The following is a 27778-nucleotide window of genomic DNA, read 5'->3' as shown; positions in this document are numbered from 1 at the left end:
GTAAAGAAAGGGACATGTGGGACTGGGGATCACAGCAGCAGGCCACTATTGAGAAAGCAAAACTACTAATGAAGCAGATTAAAGCTCTGGACATCTCCCAAACAAGGCTATCATTTAAATTAGATGTTTCCATAGCTCTTAAAGTTTATGGATCGGGCACTGTGACAGAGACATAACAAGAGGAGTGAGTATGTTCCTAGGATATTGTCCCAGTCTAGAAGGGGACAAAACCTCCACATGACCCCATAGAGCAAGTGTACACAGTGTTCCTCCAGGTGGAGCTTCTCATGGAGGAACAACCATAGCAGCCAATGGGTTGAACTCAGAGTGGTTTGGCTGGTGATCACTCCTGCGCCCTGGCCATGAACCCTTCACATGGACACGTGACACGCAGTTATAAAGAGATTAATCCTGTGGCTTGGATATGAGAAGGGGTGGATGATTCTTGAATAGGCCCTTGTGGGATTGAAATATGTGGAGGGACATTTGGGTTCACCTGCAGAAGCCTGAGGTAATCCTCACTTTCTTCCTCTTCGTAGCTCATAAGGCATTGACACTCCCTGGTAATCAGGAAGCTGATCTCTTAACTAGAGCATAAGCCCTAACAACTGACCCTTTAGCAGATATAGCAGATCGGACGCATAGAAAGAGTGGCAACTGCAATACCTGGGTGGGGTGGTATATTGTCAAAGATGATGGAGGGCCTTGAAATACAATCACTTGGTTAATTTAATAACAGAATTTCATGTGTATTCTAAACAATGCCCAAGGCAATTGCCAAAATAATCTGAAGCCACCTACCAGAGTTTCCAACTAAAGAGGTTTTGGCAATTGGTTATATTGACCCCTTCCTCTAAGTGAGGGTTCTAAATATGCTCTAGTTTGTGTGGTCACTGCATCTAGCCTAAACCAAGCTTTCCTTTGTTGCTGTTAGGGGGTTAGAAACACTGGCTACTGCATGCAAATAAGTCACATTGGGGGTCACATTTCAAAGGTCATAATATGCAAGACTGGACAAAGAACACGACACTGAATGGAGGTTCTGTCTCCCTTATAACTTGTAAGAAGCAAAGTTAGTGGGGAAAAAAATGGAATATTAAAACAGCTGTGCAACTCTTGATCTCGAGGTATAAATTCAAGGCCCCTGTTGGGTGTAGAGATTACTGAAAAACAAACAAACAGTGGATTAAATTGCTAACAGGTAAATCCACCTCAGCTGGGTGGACTAAAGTACTATCCCAGGCTTTGATATATTTGATCAACCAGTAGGCCTGCCCCCCAGATAGGGGACTCCTGCCAAAGTACCCAGGACCATAAAGATATAGAAATGGCAGGAAATAACCACTGGCCTGACTCTTAACATGGATCAATACGCTATGCTGCAGAAAACACTAAGCTCCATCATCTGAGAAAAGAATCATTTAGTAGAATTCACAACGGGACATCCTACTGGAATGGGTGAGTTACTTTTGTGCCCCTAGAAGAGAGGGTACTACTGAATCTCCACTGGGATCTGATTGAAATACAAACTAGATATGTTGTAATGCATTATACCTGAAATGGAACAAGCACCATCAAAAGAGAGAAAAGGTGGGAATTCTAGTTTGGCATACCCCATTCCCATCTCCTCATCCCTGACAATGCTACCTCCCCTGGTCAGGATGTACAATATATACAACCAAGTCAAGTTTCTAGAGCTGTCAGCCTCCTTCTCCTCAAGGCCATATGGACATATTCTATTTCTCATTGGTATAATCATTTTGCTGCCACCTCTGTTTCCTCCATTGGCCTGGAGAATGTTATAGCCCTTACTAAATTTACCATTTACTTGAATGATAGCCAACAAAATGTGTCCTTATCAAACACTGAAATGTCTGTAAGAGAAGCTGTCTTCCAAAATAGAATGGCCCTGGGCATTTTCACTGCCTCCTTGCGTCTCTGCCACTAACCAAACAAAGTGTGGTGTGTTTATACCTGATGAGTTTGTTAATGTGTTGTCTTTATGAAATCATATAAAACACAAATGAAAGCCCTGGGTAATCTGATCCCCAGACTAGGGAACTTAATAAATCAATGGTTTGGATCATGAGGCTTATGGCAGAAGAGTTGTCACTGAGTTTGGGAAATATTGTCTTAACCTATATTTTGTCTTGTCTGTGCCTATATTGGTACTGTGATTTCTGTCTCCAGTGCAGTCAGATAACCATCAAATGAACCATCCCCGTGCTAGTGAAACTTCTTGCTAACAGCTCAGGGCACACTGCAGAAGAGAAGATGAGATATTGTAGAGGGGTAGAGTGTTGGGAGAGGTCATCAAAAAGACATGACTGCCAGTTGACCTGTGAGCTAGCTATGGGCAATTGGAGACTCCTCACTTTCTTCTCTGTTCTTGGAATGTGCATTTTGCTTGCCTTCCCTGATCCTAGAAGCTGCCCCAAGGACAGTCTTGAGATAGATATGCAGTGTTGAGACTATCTAGGTGGTATATGTGACTAAACTCAATTAAGGCCTCTATATAAATTTAAAATTTTGTGGGAGGGTGCAGAGAATCTATTCATCTTGTGATGCCCAAGACAAGCCTAGTAAGTAGGTTCTCTTGCTCATTAAACCTGATACCTACCAATCTGGAGTGTTGTACCTCTTTCTTCAGTCTGTTCCTGCTCTCTGAGTATGAGGCCTAGGTTTAAATTACACCAGGGAAGGTCCTGAGGGGATTGTGAACCAACATACCAACAAACACCAGACACTCAAGGTCCCAATTAATAGTGGCCACCCCCTGATCTCCCTCTCCTGTTTCTTCTAGGTCTCTAGAACTATATATCTGGTAAGTGGCTTCCCTTTAATCTATGACTCTGTTGTTGGAATCATTTAGTGCCTAGCAGTGGCCAACCACTAACTTTATTGTCCAGTAACTTTATACCTCTGGCCAGTGTATCTGGCAATTTCTAAAGCTCATGTCCCATCTGAAACACTGGCATCACTTATCTTCCAGTAAGTTTGGTTGAGTAGAATCAGTATTTGGATTGGGATTTCTTGCTAAAAATGTCTTTCCATATATCAGTTATAAAACTCTTCTGAAGATGAAGAGATAGATAATAGATCAATAGTTTTTGGGGGGAGTTTTTTGGTACCAGTTGTTTCAAGATGTTCCTGGACATAACAGTTTCTTTCTTTCTTTTTTTTTTTTAAAATATTTTTTTGTTTACTTATTCATGAGAGACACAGAGAGGCAGAAACAGGAGAAACAGGCTGCATGCAAGGAGCCCAGGACTCCACGATCACACCGAGTCGAAGGCAGATGCTCAACTGCTGAGCTACCCGGGCATCCCTGGACATGACAATTTCTAACTCAGTTTTTGTTTGCATGTCTTCCAGAATGTGAAAAAACACATGCTTTAACTCTTACTAAATGTGCTTTCTCAAGTACTATAACTATGGCTTTTGCTAAAATTCATTTGTTGATTATATTGAATTTTTAATGTTTTTAATTAATGAAAGGTCTCTGTCCACTCAATAAAGAATGGCAAATGTAACCTAAGTGATTTTTTTACTTATTCATGGTTTTATTCAGTTTTATTCAATTCAAAGTTGTGTCAGATACTATGCTCTACTATTTTCTTTGGATACTTTTGGATGTTGGTAATCCTAAACATCAATATTTTTAACATTTATGCACTACTCTGATTAAAGTCATTCTCTAATTCTGAGGCTCTCATGGGCATAAGAGCAGAAAGGATTAAACATCATTCAGTGGTAGTTCACAGGCTTCGATAAGGAGGACAGTACTTGGGGTTTATTCTATTTAATTATGGCTCTCAAAGATGGCAGGTAATTAAAGTTGTGTAATCTTGTTGATAGGTCTCCAAGTGGCCACTGTGGTTAAAAATATAAAAACTGTTAACTAAATATTGTGGGGTGTACGTGTGAAAGAGCATTCAGTGATTATTGAATTAAATGTATGTGTAAATCCCTCAGAATAAATTAGTATGTGTTGAAGTTCCATCAACTCTTCTGCATCTGGGAAAAATATTTACAAAGTGGTATTGTAGAATTAATTAATTGTACCAGTTACTGAAGAGTATGCATCCTGGGAGTTTAAATAGAAATAGAATTTGACAGAGAAGTATATATTATATACAGAAGGTTATATTTTTCTCAGTGTTTTATTCACTAGTGTTTGTAAATTAGTCACATGTGTACATATTGGTACAGAGTGATGTTACAAGTTGCCCCATTTCAACTTTCTGACAATGCATTGGTTTTCGATAATTTTTCTATTAAAAAGTAGGAAATCGTGTGGTTTTTGAAGTAATAGCTCCCAAAACTCATGAAGACATTGAGAGATACCCATCTACTGGTGTGTTTAATCTACTGTCCACTCATCACAAATAGAACCATGGATTGTCTTGTCACAAATGTTAAATTCTTCTTTGCTTGGATACATCTGGGTGGTATGTTGGAAGCTTAACAACAAGATTTCTCACCATGAAGCCCACTGTATTCCTGAGAAATGAAATATAAGTGAAGCTACAATCAGTTGCTCCATTCTTATTCCTAGAGTGTAAGTAGAGAAATATGAGGGGGTGGCTACCTAGCAAAGTATATAGGCATCATTGTTTCTCAGGCTACGGCTGTGCTATTTACCATTCAAAAACAGTATGGTAACATATTATTTTGCTCTCTGACCATATTCAAAGGGAAAAAAAAATCACCTTTAACAATGGCTTATGCTTGAGGGAAATACTAAAAAATACTGATTAAGAGTCTGTAAGAGCTGGCTTAGAGACTCAGCTTTGCTTCTTAATAACTCTGTGACTTGGACAAATTGAATACATTTTTAAATTTATCTTCTCATCAGGGAAACAAACCTGCCATCCTGCCTCTGAAAGCTGCTACAAAAATTAAATGATGCAAATATGAGAAAGGGCTTTATTTTGGTATCTGAATGATATCACAATGTAAGTTATTAAATGGTAGCTTATTTGACAAAAGAAATCCCCAAAGCCTATGGCATAAACTGATAAAGAGATGAAATAAACAAATCTCTTTGATTTTTCAGTAGTAAAGAATTTAGCCTGAGGTTTGCATTTTAAATAAATCTTTTATTTTAGAATTGTTTTAGATCTACAGAAAAGTGATAAAGTAATACAGAAAGTTCCATATACTCCACACAGAGTCTCTCCATTACTAACAGCTAACATTGGTACTTACATTTGTCCCAATTAGTGAACTGATGTTGACTTATCGTTACGAACTTAAATGCATACTCATTCAGACTTCCTTATTTTTACCTAATGTCCTTTTTACATTCTAGGATCTCATTCAGGATATCACACTTTATTTAATTGTCAAGTCTCCTTCGGATGTTCTTGGTTGTGACAGTTTCTCAAATTTTTCTTGTTTTGATGCCCTTGAGAGTATTGAGAGGTACTGATCAGGAATTATGTAGAGGGTTCTCAATCTGGATTTGCCTGACATTTTCCCTCAAGATTAGACCTGGATTATGGGTTTTAAGGAGAAACACCATAGAGGTAAAGTTCCATATCAAGAACACATACAATCAATATGACTTATCATTATTGATATTAACCTTGATCACTTGGCTGAAATAGTGTTTGTCAGGATTCTCTTCAGTAAAGTACTTGTTTTTCCCTCTATCTAAACTGTGCTCTTTGAAAGGAAGTTAGTATGTGTAGTCCCTGCTTAAGAGGAAGTTGTGCTCCACTACTTTAAAGGAGAAACTTGTACATATATTACTTGGAATCCTTCTACATAGGAGATTTGTCTCTTCTCTACTTATTATTTATACTATGATTGATTTATTTCTGGATGGATACACACCTATGTATTTTATACTTTGGGATATAATCTAATGTTATTTTTTTATTTGAATTATTTCAGTGTTGGTCATGAAGAGCTCTTTCATTTGACTTTGTGTGTCTTTGACATACCTTTGTAATTGTTTAGTTTACTTTTGTGTTTTTATTTTTTAATTACATTGCATTTATTGTTATTATTACATTTTGTTATTCAGTTAGTACACAAGTCCTTATTTAGTGGATTAAATAATGCTGATTTAGGGACGCTGGGTGGCACAGGAAGTTAAGCTTCAGACTCTTGATTTCAGCTCAGGTAGTGATCTCAGGGTCCTGAGATTGAGCCCAGCATAGAGCTTCGAGTCTTCTTGAGATTCTCTCCCTCTCCCCCTCACCCTCTCACTCTTTTTTTCTTTCTCAAAAATAAGTAAGTAAATGAAACATTAAAAAAAATTACTAGAGAGGCAAAGAAGCAGGAAAATAATACCTATAATAAAGGAGAAAAATAAATCAAAACTATCCAGAAATAGCACAGATGATAGAATTATTAGACAAGAATGTTAAAGCAGCTAGTATACCTATAATTCATATGTTGAAGAAGTTAGAGGAAATATTGTTTGTGTTAAATAGACAAGTAAGAGGTATAAATGGAACTCAAATGAAACTTAGATAAAAACTATAATGACTGAGGCAGAAAATACAGTGAATGGTATTCACAGATGATTAGACACTGTAGAAAAAAGCAGTAATAAATTTTAAGACATAGCAATAGAAACTATCCAGAATGAAACAGGGCAAAACAAACAAACAAACAAAAAACACTAAATAAAATGAACAAACAAGATGATGTATTGAGATCTTTCCTAGCATTACAAATTCACAAATGAAATACAGACAGAGCTCCAGTAGGAGACAAAATTTTGTCCTCCCATGTTTGGCTATACTTGACTCTAATTCTTGCCATTTCTATAATTCATGAAAATCCTGTACCATCCTGCTATTTCTATGAATTCCCTGGGGATTACTGTCCTATCTGCTTACTGTTTCTGCTGCCACTCTTTTGCTCATCATCTACCCAGAAGCTATACACAGCCCTTCACTACTTTCCAAAATGAGTTAATGATATTACTGTGAAGATTGGTCACATCGTGGGTCATTTAATAATACATACATCACATCTCTTCTCAAATCAGCTCCTCTGCACTCATTTCCTTATTCTGTTCTTATTTGGATTGATGGGGAACTCCAAAATCTTCTTGTTTTCCCTTTAAAAGAAATTTAACCCTCTCCAAGTCTTAAGTAAACTCATGTTAGAGGGCAGTGAATGGATGATAAATAGCAGAGTTTTTTTCCTGTTATATTTGTGTGGCCTCAGGGGAGCCATAACAATATTTCTATTCTTTTATTATTTGTGACATTTTATCTATACAGAAACAGGTCAATATATTAAAGTCAGCAATATTTTTAAAAAGATTTATTGATTGGGGCACCTGGGGGGCTCAGTGGTTGAGCATCTTCATTCTGCTCAGATCATGATCCCAGGATCCTGGGATCAAATCCCACATTAGGTTCTCCACGGGGAACCTGCTTCTCCCTCTGCCTTTGTCTCTGCCTCTCTCTATGTTTCTCTCATGAATAAATAAATGAAATCTTAAAAAAATATGTTGATTAATTTTAGAAGACTAGAGAGTGCACATGTACAAGCTCAAGGAGAGCTGAGTGGGAGGGAGAAAGAGAATCCCAAGCAGATTACCTGCTGAACCCAGAGCCTGACTGGTGTTAGGGGGAATTTCATGACTCTGAGTTCACAATCCGAGCTGAAATCAAGAATCTGATGCATAACCTACTGTGCCACCCTGGTGTCCCTAAGTCAACATTATTTAATCCACTAAATAAGGATTTGTGTACTAACTGAATAATAAAATGTAATAATAACAATAAATGTACTGATGTAAATCAGAATATTTACAATTAAGCAAAATTCATTAGGTTACAGGTATCTAATAGCAGGGATCTAACTATACAGAATAATAATCCAGAATATTCTCTATCCAGTAAGAGAACAACACAATTCCATTATTGGCTATTAATGAATTTAAAGGATAAATCTACCCTGTGGCATTAATCATGAAGATACTTAGAACATTTTTTAACATTTTATTTATTTATTCATGGACACACACACACAGAGAGAGAGAGAGAGAGAGGCAGAGACACAGGCAGAGGGAGAAGCAGGCCCCATGCAGGGAACCCGATGCAGGACTCGATCCCAGGACTCCAGGATCACGCCTTGGGCCGAAGGCAGGAGCTAAACCATTGAGCCACCCAGGGATCCCCAATACTTAGAGCTATTGCAAGTATTTTGGACCTTAATTGTTTTGAGGATCATGTATCATTAGAGAACATCACTTTCCTGACTTAGAAAAAATGTTTCCTGTGGTACCCATTTGTTAGATTAAATGGTTAGTTGTCTCACCTTAAAAAAGTTCTCTAAGCATTAATGTAAAGAGGATAGAGTATGTTGTTAGTTACAACAGACACTTCTTTACTCAATAAAGACAATTAAACCTAACCCACTCCATTTTCAGTTTATCTAAAGATCATAAGATGTGTTTATAACTACCAATATCATAGGGATTCCATATAAATCTGACTTCTGAATATGTATACATGGAAGGAGATTTGTACTAGATGCCACTGTGCAAGTTTCCTGATGTTACAAGTGAAGAGGAGACTCATCTAGTTACTAAATTCACATAAATAAGTCACTTTTTAGAGCATCAGGTAAGTTCAGCTGTTTTGGGGACTCTTAATAAGGAATGCCCCCTCTCTCAGGAAGGTTTGCCTCTTCCACAAGCTGTATTTTAAAAAGGCAGTGTGTGTCAGCAGCCTAAGAGCTGGCTCAGTCAAATTCACCTTGACCATGATTGCTATGTCTCATGTCTCAGCCAGAGTGATCACAAACCCACTTCACTCAGGTTGTGCTAGGTGGACAATGGTCAAGGTCCTTCATATACGTTTTCTTTTCATTAAATCCTGAAATATTCTAGTGAGAGAGCATATAATGTGCTCACTTTGCATGTGAGAAAAGTGAGACCAACTATGTTATCTCTTGCTGCTTCACCATTCAGGATGATTCCAATAGTTTTGAGAATTAGAAGAAAGAATTCTACTCTCCAGATGTATTATTTTCTGACCTCAGTACATATCACCAAAAGCATTTTTCCAGAGACACAATAATACAAGTAGTCTTCCTGAATGAAACTCCTCAAGGAACTTAAAAAGTCCATTTATCCAAATAATGTAGTTGAGGTTGAGTTATGTACTTCAGTAACATTACTAAGCTAAGACATTTTTCTTTTTGGCAGACCAGTCTAAGAATTTCCACTTCCTTTCCATGTGTAAATACATTCTAAGTCCACATAGTTAACAGACAAATAAACTGAAAATTTGGAAAATCAATCATAAATTAGATTGTCATTTTTAAATAATCATAAAATATAAATTATCTCAAAAGTGTTTATGTGTGGAAGATACTGAAAAATGTTAAGATGGAAACAGGTTTCAAATGTAAATCCTCTCTTCATTTGTGGAATAATATGCTGAAATCCACTTAGGTAAGCATCCAAAGAGATATGACCTCTCTTTTTAAATAGCATCTATCAAAATAGATATGTTAACACCTTCAGTTTCATAATAATAAAAGATAGAAAATGATATACCATCTTGTTGGGTATGGATCTCAGCAAAGATTGTCAAAACTTTCCAGGTCACTATTCTTCATTGGGAGAGATAGACTTGAATTATGATATCCATGTCAAGATTTCCAGAAGATGAATTAGACTTTAAATTTGGGTTGTGTCTCTAAAGAAGACAAAATAAATTTCAATTCCCAAATTAAGAGTTTTCAACATTTATCACTTCTAAAAATAAAGTATTTACATATATTTTTTTTTGTTTTATGAAAAACATGGCCATAAATGAACTTTCCCCAATTATGTGGATCCATTTGAAGGTTTTTAACAGCAACTTCAAGGAATTGTCAAGACCTGTAAACAAACCTGATTCCTAAAGAAGCAGTTGACTCATACTGGGAGAGAGATTTAGCAAGGGAGGTAAGATTGACTTCAGAATGATAGTTATCTGAAGGATGTGATTCAGATAATATGTATTTTATAGGTTGATGGGAGGACTGGTTGGTAGACAACTAAAAAATATTCTAATGAGATGCCATAGAAATGGTTTTGAAATATGAGCAGGAGGATAGGCATAGAGGGAGCCAACTCTTAACAGCCGTGATATATAAATTCTATGTCCAGCTAGTAAGAGTCACACTTCAGCAACCTGCTATTTGCAATTTAAGTAAGGACTGATCTTCCAACTCCATCATGTCTCACAATTGGTGCTCTAGAAACTATACTCTCATTCTTTTGGGAAGTCCTCCCAAGTTCCTGTCACCTCACCCAGAGCTCTCTGCTCCACTGAGGTGAGCTGTGGGGATGCCCTCTGTTCTTCTAGTAGCAGCCGAGGCAGCAACGTATTCCATGACAACTGCCACAAGCTTTGTGGCCAACCCATGAGTGGCCAACTGACCAGCTGTGAGAACAGTGTCTTTGCCCTTATGGCCACTCTTTGATTGTCTCGAACATGTTCAGATCTGATCAAGGAACTAGCTGTCTCCCATTCACATCCTGTGGTTCCAGTTCTTGCCATCTAGCATCTTGTAGACAACCTTTGAGCTTCCATCTTCCAAGTTACCAGTCCTATGATCATCAACCCCTGAGCTTACCTGACTTATGACTGTTAAGCATTGAGCTAACTGACCCAGGACATCAGCCACTGAGCTTTCTTATGATCCTCAGCCCTTGAACTACCTATCTTATCAATGCTGTTCTCTAAGCTACATGTCCAACTGTTAGAAACCCATAAGTTATGCATACAGCAAGTTTCAATAATACTCCTCTTCCTTGAGGACTGGCAGTAAGTATCCTTATTAAAAATGATCATAAATAGCTGGAAACAGCCTCTTATTCATTGTCTTCAAGAGATCACTCAGCTTCACATCAATAAATTATGTGATCTCTTTTAATTCTATACTAAATTTCTTCAATAAGGATTTTCTTTGTTTTAGGAGTTATCACTTATTTTTATAAAAAAGTTTGATCTTTTCTACCTAGATGAAATTCCTTTTCTCTATTTTCTTTCCAATTAAAGTACAGCTTGGCATACATATCATGCTTTACATGTGTTATCATTTATGTGTACCTTATTTTATGTCTAGTTATTTTCTTGGTTACATCAACTGCCTTATGCTATGTATTCTAGGTTATTCATGGAGAGTATTGAAATTGTCCAGAATTTAAGAAAATGATTCATTAAGATGACTTTGAAAAAAAATATTAAAGTATATGGACCAATGTGACTTGGTGACACAGAAGTATTCATGTAGTACATGGCTTAATTTGGGGTTTGGCTTTAGGGTCCTTCAGATAATAGTAAATTTAGCCTCATGGGATGCTACTGGTCAGAATAGGTTAAGCATTATAACAAATAAATCCCCAAATATATAATGATTTAAACACATCCTTGTTTTTCTAACAATACTGTGCAAAGAAAGAGGTCAGAAGAGAAGTCCTATTCTATACAGTCTTTAGAGTTTACTGATAGGGAATTGACTCCAGAAACTTGACAGAAACTCGACTTGTGATTACCAACATGGCCCTAAGAGTTGCATTCCATTTTAGTCAAGTATGGAACTCAGTCCCTTAGCCTTATATAACCATAGGAGAGGCTGTTACATATAACATGTATTCATGAAGACGAGGGTTACATATAATTAGTAGAGCATCTAATAATTTCCTAGAACAGGGACTAATTTGAGATAGATTTGGGAAGAAAAAGAAAATCCCCACTTCCTGCCATATTATACCTAAAATTCTAACTGTGAAAAAAAAGTGATTATATTTATTTTACAGAATTCAGATATTTGATGCTCCTGTTTCAGTTTACCAAATCCTGTTGTATTCCATATTATTTTTCAACTTGCAGCTATAGGAATACAGTCCTGTTTCCTAAAATTACTATCTTTCAAATTTGTTTCTTCTTTGCTCATCTCAACTTAAAACTGTCAAATCTAACTAATATGACCCTTTGCCAAATCAGTTTGATGTCCATAACCAGGTATTATGGCTTGATTTTAATCAGTGCTGACATTGTGTTTACTATTAGACATAGGGCACAGAGAACAACTACTACATGCCAGTCACTTCTTTATATTACCACATTAATCCTCATCACTACTCTCTTATACCAAAACTATCACTGTTTTTATAATCTAGAAGACTTAGGTTCAGAAAAATCAAGCAAGTTGCCTGTGTGTGTGTGTGTGTGTGTAAAATATAAAGTTTCAAAGAACAGTTGAAATTCAAATCCACATCTGTCTGTTCTGGTACTTATGTCCTGTTTGCAATCATTTACTTGAGTCTCAAATGTTCCTGTTCTGCTGTACCTTACTTCATGTCTAGTTACTCCATTGGGTTATGTCAACTACCTTATGCAATGTTGATAATTTATAGAAAAATTGTAAAAAGAAGGAAAATCATGGAAAAAATATATGTCATTTATTCCACATTGCTAGTGCCAGGCATTTTATATATATTAACCCTAATCTTTGTCACAAATTGAGAAGTCTTACCTCTGCTTTACTGATGAAGAAATAGGCTCAGTAAGATTAAACTTCTAGCCTAAGATCTCATTACTAAGAAGTGAGAAAGTACAAATTTGAAATCAAAACAGTATTATTACTCTTTTTATATGTAGCTGAATGCTAACATTAGTCTGTTGACAGTTTGATTATGAATTTTGATTTTGTTGCTGGTACCCAAAGAGGAAAAAAAAAAAAGAAAAAATCAAATATCAACCATACGGAGAATTGAAATTCAACATAATTGAATGGCTGAGTCTATATGAATAATAAGTATGCTTTGTAAACATCAGAATTACGTCACTAATTCTATCATCCATTCATTTTGAAATGATTCTTTCCATTCCCATTTACAAAATATAAGCTGATATGTGAAAATGTGACTAGATAATAAATATAAAAGGCACATTTCAACTGTGAAATACTTTTCAGTTTACTGGAAGTCTCTGTCTTGGAATGCTACAGTCATCCTGTAGAACATTCAGATTGCTTCACCATGTCCATACTTATGGTATCTGAGTCAATTACTCATATAATTATTTTTCCAGATCTGTAGATATATAAAGTAAATTACAGAGAATTTTTTGTAAAAAGAGATGACTTTCTTCATTCATTGCTGTACTCAAAACATATCTTTTGGCTAACAACTATGTGACATGCACTATTGTATTTATTGTAATACAGCAGTGAGCAAACAGGAATAATTCCTGCTCTCATGGACCATGACATCTAGTAAAGATGATGATCAATGAACTTAAAAATAAATAACTGAATGTATAACTAGGACTCATAATAAGTATTATGAAAGAAATTAAATTCATTTATAGATAATGTGAAATTTGGATAGAGGGGCTGCCAATGAGATTGGAAGGGCTGTGGGATCCTCTCTGAGTAGAGAAGTCCTAACACCTGGAAGGTGAAAAGGAAGTAGCTGTACAAAGAGCAGAGGGAAGCATAGTGCAAGATTAGGAAACAACAGGGATCCCTGAGTGGCACAGCGGTTTAGCGCCTGCCTTTGGCCCAGGGCGCGATCCTGGAGACCCGGGATCCAATCCCACGTCGGGCTCCCGGTGCATGGAGCTTGCTTCTCCCTCTGCCTATGTCTCTGCCTCTCTCTCTCTGTGTGTGTGACTATCATAAATAAATAAAAAAAACATTAAAAAAAAAAGATTAGGAAACATGTGCCAGGACCAGTGATTGAAAGAATTTGGTAAGTTTGAGAAGGTCAGAAGAGATTGAAGTGGCTGAATTGATGAAGAAAGAGGAGAGTAGAATGTGAGATTGTGGAAGTAGTCAAGGTATAGACTATTCAAGGTCTTGGAATGTACATTTTTCATTGTATTCCCAGGAAATGAAAATGTTGTTTATGTTTTAAACAAGAGAATGATACTGGTTCTAAAATGTTGTTCTGGACTTCCAGTTTCCAGTCTGGCTTGGAAGTTGTTGCTGTGGAACAATTATAAAAAGTGTAACATACTTGCATGTAATGAAAATGCCATAAGAAAAAGAGAAAGGAATAGAAGAATTATGTGAAGCAATAATGACTGTGAAGTGCCCCAGGTTAATGATAAGACATTAAGCCACAGATCAAGGAAGCTCAGAGAACATATTCCAGATAAATGCCAGAATAAGCTACAACTTAGACATACCATACTTAACCTGCAAAAAAAAAAAAAAAAAAAAAAAAAAAAAAACAAACAAACAAAACAAACAAACAAACAAAAAACAAACTTAAAAACCTTAAAAGAGGCCAGAGGGAAGAAAAACATCTTACCTATAGAGCAGCAAGAATATGAATTACATCAGATTTCTGTTCAGATGCTTTGTAAGCAAAAAAAGAATAGAGAGAAATATTTAAAGTATTAAAAGGAAAAATGCATCAACCTAGAATTCTGGATACAGCAAAATTATCATTCAAAATGAAAGAGAAATAGAGATTTGGTCAGATACAAAACAGAGAATTTAACATCAGTAAACCTCCCTTGCAAGAAATAAAATAAATCCTTTAGAATGAAGGAAAGTTATATAGGCCACATACTTGCATCTACATAGAAAAAGGGAGTGTAGTAGAGAATAAATAAATAAATACCACTCTGACCATAGTGAAAAGAACAAATTAGAAGGATAAGAAGTGGAAGCAGGTAAGTTGTGGAGATGTGGAAATGATGACAACTTGAGGAACTGCAATGAGGAAATATTTATGGATAGAAACAGACACAGTTGAGATCTACTGAGAAGAAAGAAACTCGGCACTTGCTTATTGTTTGTAAAGTGGTAAGGGAAAGGAAAGGACCAAGGTTGATGTGCAGATCTTTGGCTTAAGAAACCAGTAGATAATTTTTTACTTACTAAGATGGGAAAGTATATGAGAGAACGTTTGGAGGAATGAAATCAAGATTTCCACTGTGGATGCTAAATTTGACTAAAAGAGAAAGAAAAGTCATCAAAAGCAAGATGTCTAATAAGCATCTGGACTAAAAATAAATCTTATCTCAGTATAAAGAATATGTGATTTGTTCAACATTTTAAAATGTTTATTGAGCATCTACTGTGTTCAAGAAACTGGCAACTGGTGATGTTGATATGAATAAGACATAGTCTTTGACCTCAAGCAAGTCAATGTTTTGGTGATACCAGGAAAGAGAGGCTTTAAGCATATAGATTCAATATCATAAGTGCATTAGTTAATTTGCAAATAAAGTTCTGTAGAGGAAGGAAAAAAGAAGGAAAGCAAAATGAAGTAAAGTGTCTTAGGGAGCATTCATCGTCCAGATATGACTCATAGTTTATATTTTCCTACTGTATACATTAGAATTATTAGGCTATTTTATTAAAATGTGGCAATGTCCTGGATAGAGCTACTAAATCCTTGAGTGAACACTATTTGTGCTCAGCCAGGTTGATAGACATATAACAAGAACAAAGAAATTCAAATTTCGATGCTGGGGTCATATGAGGAAAGTCACAGTATTTCCTAGAAAGGACAGGTGAGGAATTGAGAAAGTGGAGTCTTTCCTAATCTCTGCAAACAACCAAGACAAATAGGCCAATATAAAAATGACTTGCAGCTTTTATACTAATGTGGGGAGAATCAAATGGAACGTTTAAAACATCATGCATGGGGCAGCCCGGGTGGCTCAGTGATTTAGCACCGCCTTCAGCCCAGGTCGTGATCCTGGAGACCGAGGATCGAGTCCCACATCAGGCTCCCTGCATGGAGCCTTCTTCTCCCTCTGCCTGTGTCTCTGCCTCTCTCTCTCTCTCTAATGAATAAATAAAATCATAAATAAATAAATAAATAAATAAATATAAAACATCATGCATGGAAGTGAGTAAAAAGATGAAGAAATATCTTTGAGATAGTGATTCTGGATCTGCTGTAAAGAATGCACAGTCATTCCCAGAAGACATAATAGAGAAGGATGTTCCAGAAAGGAGAAACTTGTACAGCCTCTGAGATTTAAAAAAGAGGGTTTAGGACATATTGAATATTTAAATAAAACTGAAATATGGGTGTCGTGGAGCAGAATAATGGGCTCTAATGAAACTCTAATGCAAATAGTTCCCTCTAATGAACTCTAATGAAAAAATGGAGAATGTATTAGACTTATGGGCTCTAAATAATATTTTGTTAATTAATTGAAAATGTTAATTGACTATTATGTGAGAATGAAAATATCACATACTCTCGATGTGATTTTCATTATCTTGTGTTATTTCATCATATCTTCAACCAATCATCTCTAACACAAGATAGAATTCCTCAGTATTTTTTTTTCCATTTCAGGCTCTTGAGACTATATAGAGTTGCAACAAATGTGAAGAAAGTCTTGGTAGACATCAAGGGGAATTACAGATAATAAATTAGGACACATGTCAGCTAGGTATGTGTATTATACTCTCCTGCATCTGTCATGAAAATGTGATAAAGATTTGATGATACCAGGCTTCTCTCAGTTCCATGTCCTGCATCTAACTTACATTTTAATTACTTATAATTAATGATGGGATCACATTCAACTTGATAACTATAGCCTCTGCTGTGTCCCAGTTATCAAATACATTTCAATAGCAGTTATATGAAGACTAAATCTATTTTTTACTATGGACTAAAATGAAAGACTTCAGTTATCTTTTTGAAACTCATATGCAGCATGCCTACATGCTGGGGAAGACATTTCATAGACTAGTGGGTTATCACTTCTTTTTGAACTTAGCAAGGAACAAAAGAAGTAAAGAGAATCTTGAACTAAATCATGAGGAATTTAGATGTGACACAAAAAAACTATTTTGGTTGAAAGTTATCAAGGTGAGAGGAGAAATCTTTTTTGGAAGCAAATAAGAGTTTAAGAGATTTCATTTATCTATAAAGGCTTAAAGCTCTTAGAGGAGATAAGCAATTTATCAAATAGACTTCTCAAACTCTCAACTCTTGATGACTCAATATCCTGTTATTTTTGCCAGTAACAGGCTTTGGACAATGGGAAATTATCTGAGACTTTCTTTGAGAAAGAATGTGGTATACTGAATTGGAAAACACCCCACATGAGACATCAAATATTTCTTCCTCCACTACTCGAAACAAAAAAAAAAGTTGAAATTCAGGAGAAAGACTAATATTTCATTTGCACCAAGGTCGTGCTTTCTGTGACATTTAAAAAATAAAATAAAACATTTAAAAAATATATATCACAAGTGTGTTCATATCACCCCCTTCCCCTTTGCATGCTTGCATGGGTACATTAAATCTTACATTTTTTACATAGCTTTACATAGAGGTTACATAGCTTTATGAAAGCTATAAACATTTTAAAACATCTTTTCTCAGGGAAAAATCACAGCAGTCTTCTGGACTCTTTGATGGATAATATAGGGATGATGGACATTGGTGGGAAAAGAGAATTGTGCAGAGGGGAAGTGACTTCATGGTTACTGATGTTACCATGCCTCCCTATGGCCGTATTCCCCAAAGGAACTGGGATGTTAGTGTGATAGGAAAACAGCCACCAAAAGGATCAAGTTACTATTGGAATATCTACCTTTCTCCAGTTATTCCCAACTACATCGTCTTTGACCTCCTGAGTTGTAGTTTGAAAAGAGATATTTCTGGTTCTGGATGACTACTGACCCAAGGGAATAGATAGCTAGCTAGCTAGCTAGCTAGCTAGCTAGATAGATAGATGATAGAGAGATGATAGATGATAGAGAGATAGAGAGATAGATGATAGATGATAGATGATAGAGAGATAGAGAGATAGAGAGATAGAGGCACAATCCAAAATAAGGCCCAGAGACTGTTCCTTACAGGTGTCCAAATAAGAACCATTCACATATCTTTCTTCATGTGACACTAAAATATTTCCTAATCCTTGTTCACTTTAATTGTATGAAGACAGGTGTCTTAGTAAATTATCTCAGGTGCAGCCATTAATTCTGGAATGCAAGTACACAAGCTGATGACGTTTGATATCATTTATCTTCTTAGTTGAATGTCACCAACAGACATGGATGATATTTTTACTAGTAAAACCAAGTATGTCATCAGTGTTACCATGTAGGAAAAATCACATGCATTCCCTCAAGTCTTTGGAAATAAAACCCAATTTTTAAATATGAAGAATATCAAGTTGTCAGGGTGTAGTAGCTCTTTAAAATGTACTCTAAGATGCTAAACTGAAATCGACTGCCAAGACAAATACACAGAGAACAACACCACATAATTAGATTGTCAGCTGAGTATTAAAAATATGGAATAGTATGAGGTTTTTCATCTGGAAAATCCCGTAAGTGTTAGTAAGTAGGATCTATTTCAGTACATTAAATACTTTCTCCGAGTTACAACATTATGTCAATTCTTCAAAGGTGAGGACTGTCTTCCTAACCATGTTTTTTCTTGTAGATAATAACTGGGGTAAACATCCATTCAAATGGACTCCTTTTACAAGCATTATTTAGGGGTGGGAACAGAAGGAAAACAGGTACACAGGTGATTGCATCATAAATTCTCAAGCCTGATAACAGGGGAAGATTAGGATGGTGGATACATAGGACATGTAAACTGGACTTATTTTATGGAAGAGTGGGAGGTCATCTTCTCAGGCAGCACAATAAGGAACTAATGAGATGTTATGATGCTAACCGATCTAAACTATGGGTAGGAGAAGAGTCTGGGCATGTACCACCAAGGTATATAAGCAATCTGGTCTACTTCCATGCAGATTCAGACAAGGTGCTCTTCATTGCTTACCTGAAGTGTGTTCATATCACCATGCCATCCAACATTTGCTCTTCTGGAAACTATGGTTCTCCTCTCGGGAGTTACTGCCATGTTCCTGTTACCTCATCCACTACTTTCTACACTGCTGCTATGAACTGTGGTAATAGACTCTGCTTGCCCAGCCAACACAGAACATGGCTTCTGGACAACATGAAGACCTGTGGTAAACTTTCCAGCTATCGACCATCCAGCCGTGTGCCCACAACCTATGAAATTTCTTGCTACCCTTCCACTATGTACTGTGCCTCCAGGCCCTGCAGAGGAACGAGTTTTTTTCCCATCAGTTCTTATCTCTCCAGTTTCTGTCAACCTTCAATGCATCATAGACCTCAGAACTGTCTGTCCAGTCGTTCTCGCCCACAGATCCACCTCTCTTATGGCTGTCAGCCACAGAACTTCATCTCCTGTGGGTATCGACCACTGAATTTTGTGTCCAGTGCCTGCCATCCTTTGAGATATCTATCCTGTGACAGTCAACCTCTTGGTTATGCCTTAAGCAGCTTCAGACCTCTGGACTATGTGTCTAACAGGTTTCAACCTGTTCGCTACATTTACAACAGTTTCCAACCAGTGTGCTCCTCCTTTGGGACTTGGCAATCTCCATTTATTAGAAGATCTTGCTGAACTGTCATTCTTGCATCTTGCTAGTAAAGAAGTATTTTCTTTAGATTGATGGATTGTTTTTAGGCTGATGGGTCATCGTGCTTTTAGTTAAGTTACTATTTTAAAATGTACTCTTATTTGATCAGATTCTAAGTGATTTTAATAGTTTGCTTATTCACTAGAATATTCTTGATATTTGGTTTCTTGATTTCTATGCCATTAATGTGTTCTTCTGAAAAAAAATTGTGGTTATCTCTAAATAAACTTACTTCAAATAATTCAGAAAACAATACTTTTTGAATTCTTTATTATCCTTCATGAAGATAAAGCCTTTAGTTATACTAAACCAAATATATTTGAAGAAAAAAAAAAGGAGTGTCTGAATAAAGTGAACAAGATAGATACTTTTGCGGTCCTGATTGAATACGTGATACCACTTGAGCATTAAATATGCATCTGCATTTTCTAAAACTTAAACAGGGAATTATGAAGGTTCTTGAGTCAGAACAGACTTTGTTTTATCACAGTAACTTATATATAACTTCAAAATTCCAAAAGCTTGAAATTACAATGGTTTATTTATCATTCATAATACACATTCATTGTTTCATCTTCAAAATCATTCTCATTCTCAGATTCAGGAGTAGGGAGTCTTCACTATAGGAAATGTTGCCAGTAGAGACAGAGGGAAGATGGCAAGAGAGTCACCTGTCAACTCTCTATATATGTCTTTCAACATATTGTGGAACAGAGCAGGTTATAATGTTCACCTTACCTTATGGGATAATCCACAAAGGGTTTACATATTTTAATTCTGAACAATGGAAAGCACATAATATTTCCCCCTTGAATTAAACTTATCAAGTGCTTCCTCCTACCTCCTCATGGATTCTTACCTAGAGAACACTGTTACTTAGAACTTATTTCTCTCTTTTATACGTATGTAACTAATTAATTCAATTCTTCCATGTACTTAGTGAGACTTCTCTTCCTACAAACAACTTCTCATATCTACCATACTGATACTTTCAATACGTCATGGTACCACTACATAATCAGAAACCTGCTATGACCACCACTAGGAAAAAATGTTATTTCCCCCATTTTTACAGATAAGAAAAAGTCCAATAGGGCAAGCAACTTGCCAAAAGACCCAGTTAAGTTGAATTCCAAAGGCATTCATTTATTCTCCATATTACCTATAGTCTTTTATTTTTTTTTCCTTTTTTTTTTTTTTTTTGGCCTATAGTCTTTTCCATTTAGTTAATGAGCAATCTGGAAGCCTCTCAGAAGTTGTCAATACCTTGGGAACCATGACCTTCAACTCTAAAACTGCCAAGTCTAAACTGAAAACAAAACTATTTCTTCTCTGTCTCAGCCACAGCCCACCCATCTCTCTAGGATGCTGACTAATTTTAATGGTACATACATTTATGTCCTCTCTGCAGTCTTACTTCCTATGTAGATGGTAGGAAATGTCCTCATCATATTAAATTTCTCTAAATCATATATTTATATATATGTATACACACATTTATTAGAAGGATTATTAGGTTATTATTATTTATTAGAAGGTTTTATATATATATATATATGTGTGTGTGTTTGATATAGAACTTATATATACAAGTTTTCTAGCCTAAAACTTAGCCTTCTCTAGTGCATTTTCTTCTCTTTCTCCTTTTCTTTTTCTCTTTTTATGATGTACTCTTATAAAATGCAGTTCTTTTTATTTATTATTTATTTTTTTTAAAGATTTTATTTTATTTATTCATGAGAGACACAGGGAGAGAGGCAGAGATCTAGGCAGAGGGAGAAGCAGGTTACCTACAGGGAGCCCGATGTGGTACTCGATCCAGGGATTCTGGGATCACATCCTGAGCAGAAGGCAGATGCTTAACTGCTGAGCCATCCAGGCATCCCTAAAATGCAGGAGGTTTTAGATGAGATCCAGTAATAATAATGATGATGAAAGTAATAATATTTAATAATAATAATACCACTAAAAAAGATTGTAGGCTAGTGATAATGATAAAAGTTAACAGCAACCATACTAAGTATATTGCATAACCTCTTCTTGATTAACTAATTTAATCCTTAGACTCATCTGTGGAGAAAATACAATGTTATTAATTCCATTTTGAAGATATAAACATTGAGTCATGAAAACATCTGGTAGTTAATTGATATTCTAAGTGAGCATCAGAGATAAGATTACAAATCTATGAAATCTGAGTATTGAGCTCTTATTCTGAATAACTGTATATGCAGCCTTCCAGGAATTAGCTCATGACCATAACACAGAAGTAAGAAGTCATTAGCGATCTGATGTCAAGCAAAGCATTTTTCTTAACTACATGGGGTAGAAATGTCCATTATGGCATTAACTTTTAGAAGAGACAAGATTGTTGAAGAACATGTCTTTGCAACATCAAAGTAAATTAACAATGAGAATTTTTTTTTTTTTTAGTCTAATGGTTGGCTAGAATTTTCTTTTTAAATTACAGAGAATTAGAAAGAAAAGTAATATTTGATTTGCATCTACTATGTACCAAGCACTCTGTTAAGTATTTTCACATTTTTTATCTCATTCTGTCTTCCCAACAGTCCTGCAAAGTAGGTGCTATTAGCTCGGGTTTTATGTCAGAAGGTAGTGAGGTACTGAGAGAAAACAAGTTTCCAAGGTCACACACAAATAAATATGTTTCAGTAGTACTTAGTAAGAGAGTGATTCATAATTTGTGAAGGCATAGTCTTGACAGCTCCATCTCAAAATATTTAACTCTTACTTGCAATATCTCTTGATATTCTTACAATGTTTTCCTGAAAAGATAAGCACAAATCAGACTTGTATTTCTATCTGGTCACACACTTGTGTTATAATTTTCATAATACTTCATCTTCATTTACTCCTGTTTCCTAAATTTTTAATTTTGCTCATCTGCCCTTCAGTTGTTGAACCAATTAATGATCTATAAAGCCAATAGGGTAAATGTAGCTACAGTATCCACCATCTTAGGTTACCACTAAAATTTAAGAATCATTTGAACTCAATAGTTACAATTTAATTGCTATGTAAGTATGGGTTTGCATACATTTTGTTTTATTAAATCATGGGATCACTGTTGCAATATTTAATAGCACTGGGGCAAATGGAATTAGAATACAAATATATATGTGGTGGCAAAAAAGGAAGATAAAAATTCTATCATGACTTAAAAGGCTGGAAGGTGACCTCCATTACTTTTTTTAAGGGCCATTTACTGGAAAATTTAGCTTTCTTTGATCTTCTGTGTTTACCCTAAAGGATTTTTAACCTTTGAAAAAAATTGGGAAAGAGTTCCGTAATTCTTTTTTAATGAGTTACAAGGAATCTGCTGCCTCATTAGATAAAGGGATTTTGTTTCTTATTCTTCAGAGGCGTGGGAATTTCTCTGAATTATCTGATATTAGGGAGCTTATTCCTTGCGTCTTAAACTTGCCCTGGATACAGAGCCCAAACTCTACATAAAGACTAACTAATTGAGTGACCTAGATTCTTTAACATAATGTATTAGCTTCCTGTGGCTGCTATAACATATTACTACAAACCTGATGGCTTAACATAATAGAAATGTATTCTCTTGCAATTTTGGAGACCAGAAGTCCAAAATCAGTTTTATTGCACTAAAGTCATGATGTCAAAAGGGCTGGTTCTTTCTGAAATCTCGAGTGGAAAATCCATTCCTTGCCTCTTCCAGCTTCTCAAGGTTGCCAGCATTGTCATCATTCCTTCACTTTTGTCAGCATCACTCCATTCTCTGCCTCTGTCATCAGACTGCCTGGTTTCTGATTGCCTCCTTAGGAGAACTACCATGACTACATCAGGCTCCCCCAGAAACCTATCTCAAAACTTTTAACTTAATCATGCCTGCAAAGTCCCTTTTGCCACATAGGATAACATTCACAGTATCCAAGAATTAGGAAGTGGGCATTTTGGGTGAGTGGGCAGGTTTCTATTTAGCTTTTCATGCAGAAAAAAGCAATACAAATAGAGGAATTAATGGAAGGAAAGATCTTTTTAATAATTCAGTGAAAATAGAGGTATTCATATGCTTCTCCAAATCCTTCAGAAGACAATGACACCCAAATGGTTTTTACTTTCTGCTAAAACTTATTATTGTGATGAGCTTATTTGCTCTATCACTGATGCTATCATCTCTGTGTCTTGCCAAGATGCAGACTAAAATAGATGACAATTCTGTAGAGGTATCAATTACAGAACATGGTGTGTGAATGGTTATAATGGTTACCCGTGACTGTGATGGGTAGGTAAGATGGCAAAACAAAAGCAAATGACAGGAGTTGATCCAACATGGATGGACCTACAGGGTATTTTGCTAAGTGAAATAAGTGAAACAGAGAAAGACAAATACCATGTGATTTTACTTATATGTGGAATCTGAAAAACAAAACAAAAAGAATGAATAAACAAACAAAAACAGTCTCATAAATACAGAAAACAAACTGGTGGTTGCCAGAGGAGAAGGGCTTGGGGGCGGGGGGATGAGTGAAGTAGGTGAAGGGAATTAAGAGGTACAAAGTTCCACTTACAAAATAAATAAGTCATGGGACTAAAAGAAAAGCATAGGGAATATAGTCAATAATATTGTTATAACCTTGTATGATGACAGATAATAGCTACACTTATCCTGTTGAGTATAGGGTAATGTAGAGCATTGTGGAATCACCATATTGCACACCTGGAACTAATATAACATTGTATTTTAACTATAATTCAATTTAAAAAATAGAGGAGTTGAGCTAACACTACTTTTGCAAATCTCAACATTTGGTTGTCTAGAATATTATTGTACCAAATAAATTTAAATATGTTGTAAAGTCTCATGTTGTGAATATTGGTTATGCTGTGTGATGTTCTACATACTTTTTGTTGGATTTACACTAGTGTGAATGGTATTAATTTAAAATACTATTTAACACTAAATTCAAAGGAAAGCATGCGGGTTTAACAGCTGACTGACTTATTCTGTTCTCCTTTACCCTCGCCTCAAATCTACTTTGAGGAAAAATGAGACGAGATACCATATAGAAATACAGAAATAAAGTTCCACCAACCTCTGGGCTCTTCTATATATCACTAGGATTTGGAAACTCAGTGGAAAGTTGGCCATCAGCTGCCTTCTTTATTTGATTTCTTCTCTTGCCTGCCTCAGGACTGAACATTTCTGCACAAAATCCCAGGACACTCTGTAGCCAAACAATTTGCTGAAAATATAGTTCCCTGATCCTGACCCTTTTCACTTGAGAGACACTTCACAAGACAGCAAAACATGTTTAATAAAGAGTTGCTTACAGAATAAATATTGAGAGAAGCATGGAGAAAACTCAGATTGAGAAAAATGGAGAAAGTCTGTAGATTTAAATTGGTGTGCATTTTAAAAATCTAGCTGAGAAGCAGAGAATAGGAAGAGAAATCTAATTGTCATCTGTAAGGACAGTGTATTTTAAAAACTATCCTCATAGCTTATCTTACCTGAATAAGTTGGTACTGTCCTCTCTCTGAACTCATCACTGTTAATAAATGCATTCCTGTTTCCAATTCAATGTAGGTTGTAAGTTTGAATTATAGTTTATATTTTCAAGAACAAAATGCCAATTCTTCAGTTTGAATTAAAATCTTTAAATAAAATATTTCCATCCACTTTCACCGTAAGGAGCAAAAAGTGTCATTTAAGATGTACAGTACTTATAGGAACTATATGTTATTCAAATACACTTTTAAACATAGCTATTCTCTTTTGTGGGTATAGAAAAAAATAACTCTTCAACACAGGAATAAGATAAAGTCTATGTACAAAAAAGAAGCAAATCAAGAATAAATCAAACTTATTTTGGGAGAAACAGAAAAATGGTATACATCTGGCAGGAATTGGGCTTTACAGCTGAGACAATGGAATGCATGATATATAATCTTAGCCAATTAGGAAGACATAATCTTGAGAAACTGGCCTTCTTTGATACTACATATTGCAGAAACTCTAAGAAAGAAATCTCATAGAAGTCTCGGTTACTTAGCAACCACTGACCCATGAGCACAAGTTAGGTCACTAAATCTCACGTGGATTACTGTGTCTTAGAGGGGGAATTCTCCAAATGTGTCAGATGAGAAGTCATCACCAATATATGGCCTAGCACAGTTAAGAGCATAGTACATATTTTGGGGGAACAATTCTTTCTATTAATAGTTCAATGCTTTACCCTCTCTTTTAAGCAACAGTATTGAGACAAAGTATTCAGCTCAGTTCACAATATAGGATTAAGTCCAACAGTATTTTACAGTAGCCAAAAGAATGGAAAATACAGGTTCCTTGTTTTGCTGGAATCCTTATTAACCCTCTAACGACTAGCTGCAGAAACCGATAGACACGTGAACTCTTGTTAACCAATGATTGACAGATGAGAGTTTGCTTATTAATGTTAAAATCACTATTCACTGAAGCTATGGTCTACAGATGATGGGTGATGGGTGATGCTCAAAGTGGCGATGAGAGATACTTTGAAGAATCAAAATAAACTTATTTTTATAGGAGTGCAAAGATGTCAGCTGCTGTAGCTAAACAACACATTAATAAGATGTTGTGTTGTTGTCCGAGGCAGTGAGAAGGAAGAGAGTCTGGAGAAGCTGCAGACAATCTCCAGGAAAGATATAAAAACTCCGTGGGCCACAGTATCACCATACTTCCACAGCCATCACTGAACATGCAGTCAGGCTCCATGTCTCTCTCAGGCTATTCTGGGAATTGCAGCAGCACATCCTACAGAACTCACTGTTATATCCCAGTAACTCCTTCCATTACTCTTTGCTCCAGTGATGTAAGCCCTACTCTTGGGCTCTGCTTACCCAGTAGTTACCAAGGAAATCTCTGGCTCCTGGATAACTGCCAAGAAACCTTTGGTGAAGCACCAAGCTGTGAATCTCCTAGCTGTGAGATCAAGACCTGCACCGCAAGTTGTGACCCATCAAACTCCTGTGTGCCCTGCAACTCTCCAACAGCGGGCCAAGTTTGCAGTGCCTGTGAAACTACCAACATTGGACCCAAACCCAGCTGCAGCCCATGCACTCAGAAGAAGGGGTATGTATCTAATTGCTACAGACCCAGCCAATGTGCACCTAAAGCCTTCCAGAGTTTCAGCAATGGCTTCAAATGCTTTGGGGAACTTAATTGCTGGTCCAACAGTTTCCGACCCCTAAACCACTGTGGACTGGGTAGTTTGAGGTATAGAGGCTACCAGCATCTTCCCTGCATCCCCAGGGCCTTCTCACCATCGTGTTATATTGCCAGAAGCTGCCAATCCCAAAACTATTTAGTGAGAAATTGCCGATACTCAAGTTATGGACCAATGAATTGCCAACCGCTGAGATATTTTTCTAGAAACTTCCAGTCTCTGAGCTGCATTCCAAGTACCTTTCCTCCTCTGAGGTATTTATGCAGTGGTTGCAGACCTCTGAATTGCTATTGAGCAATGTTTTGCATTTATAGCTACTGGAAATTGGCCCATGGGGCTGATTCTACCAAGTAGTCACCTTCTCTAATATTCTGCTGAATTACTTCATGTGTCTTAAGAATTTTTTTTTTTTTATATTAACCTCAAGTGCAACTCCAGGACTTATTAACCACAGCCATAATCACTTGCTAGCTTGTTTTCTCTGTTGCTCTGTTAATGTCCTTTGTGTTGAGGGCTGATCCTGAAGGTGGTATTGTTTCCGAGATTCCTACAATGGACACAATGAAGAGATTCCACAAAAAATACAACCATCGCCAGTTTTTTTTTTTATGTTGGCTGTTGCTGTCCCTTGTCTGCCAATGGGAGTACCCCCTACATTCTTGATGAAGAGGGGCCTTTTTGGTTTGACTGATGATTCCAGCACAGTCTTTCAGATTATTTTGCTTTTTATCAATGGTTTTGTGGACTGCTTAACTAGCATCGTGCTAAGAAGCTAAGAGATAGCATTACTTTAAATATGTTATGTTCAGCTACTGCATCCATCCCCTACTGACTGATTATAAGGATGTGAAAGCAGCAATGTCCAACTACAGCTCAAAATCGGAAGACCTTCAGCAACCCTTCTCTTCCAAAGAAGCCCAAAAGCCCTCAATTGTCTGGTATTTGGCTTTTATTCCCAATGCCTAAGAGAGAGCTCCAGGAGTAGCAGCAGCACAAGAATTATTTGTTGAAAGAATGACAAAATACTCTTATAGATTCTTCATGATTAGTGATGATCTATGTTCATGTTTCTGCTATAATCTTCCCTTGCTGAATTATGCTTTCTGATTCTACAAAAGGTTCTGGTTCATAGTTAATAAACAAATTTCT

General features: G+C 36.3%; 2 protein-coding genes and 1 long non-coding RNA gene across 10 annotated transcripts in view; 2 read left to right on the top strand and 1 right to left on the bottom strand.

The window, feature by feature from the left end:
• The window catches only part of LOC144301823 (uncharacterized), a 25555-nt gene extending 6528 nt beyond the window's left edge, over window positions 1–19027 (bottom strand). Inside the window, exons 1-2 of the long non-coding RNA XR_013368710.1 lie at window positions 18767–19027; window positions 9539–9680 (exon numbers count right to left, since the gene is read on the bottom strand). This is a non-coding gene — a long non-coding RNA (uncharacterized LOC144301823). The remainder of the gene's footprint in view (window positions 1–9538; window positions 9681–18766) is intronic.
• Window positions 4426–19463, top strand: KRTAP25-1 (keratin associated protein 25-1). Of its 8 annotated transcripts, XM_077878946.1 has the most exons (5): window positions 4443–4561; window positions 5315–5531; window positions 9832–9931; window positions 16307–16403; window positions 18738–19463. In XM_077878946.1, the coding sequence occupies exon 5, from the start codon at window positions 18788–18790 to the stop codon at window positions 19418–19420; it is 633 nt and encodes a 210-aa protein (XP_077735072.1). In that variant the 5' UTR covers window positions 4443–4561; window positions 5315–5531; window positions 9832–9931; window positions 16307–16403; window positions 18738–18787; the 3' UTR covers window positions 19421–19463. The 8 variants fall into 8 exon arrangements, with proteins under 8 accessions (XP_077735070.1, XP_077735071.1, XP_077735072.1 ...); XM_077878950.1 differs by lacking the exon at window positions 16307–16403; XM_077878949.1 differs by lacking the exon at window positions 5315–5531 and having other exon boundaries at window positions 4450–4561.
• Window positions 4447–27778, top strand: KRTAP24-1 (keratin associated protein 24-1). The gene is made up of 2 exons (XM_077878941.1): window positions 4447–4561; window positions 26060–27778. Exon 2 carries the CDS (start codon window positions 26162–26164, stop codon window positions 26921–26923), a length of 762 nt encoding a protein of 253 aa, XP_077735067.1. The 5' UTR covers window positions 4447–4561; window positions 26060–26161; the 3' UTR covers window positions 26924–27778.

This window comes from Canis aureus, chromosome 30 (assembly GCF_053574225.1).
Source record: "Canis aureus isolate CA01 chromosome 30, VMU_Caureus_v.1.0, whole genome shotgun sequence".
Taxonomy (NCBI): domain Eukaryota; kingdom Metazoa; phylum Chordata; class Mammalia; order Carnivora; family Canidae; genus Canis; species Canis aureus.
This window is presented reverse-complemented; position numbering and strand designations above follow the sequence as displayed.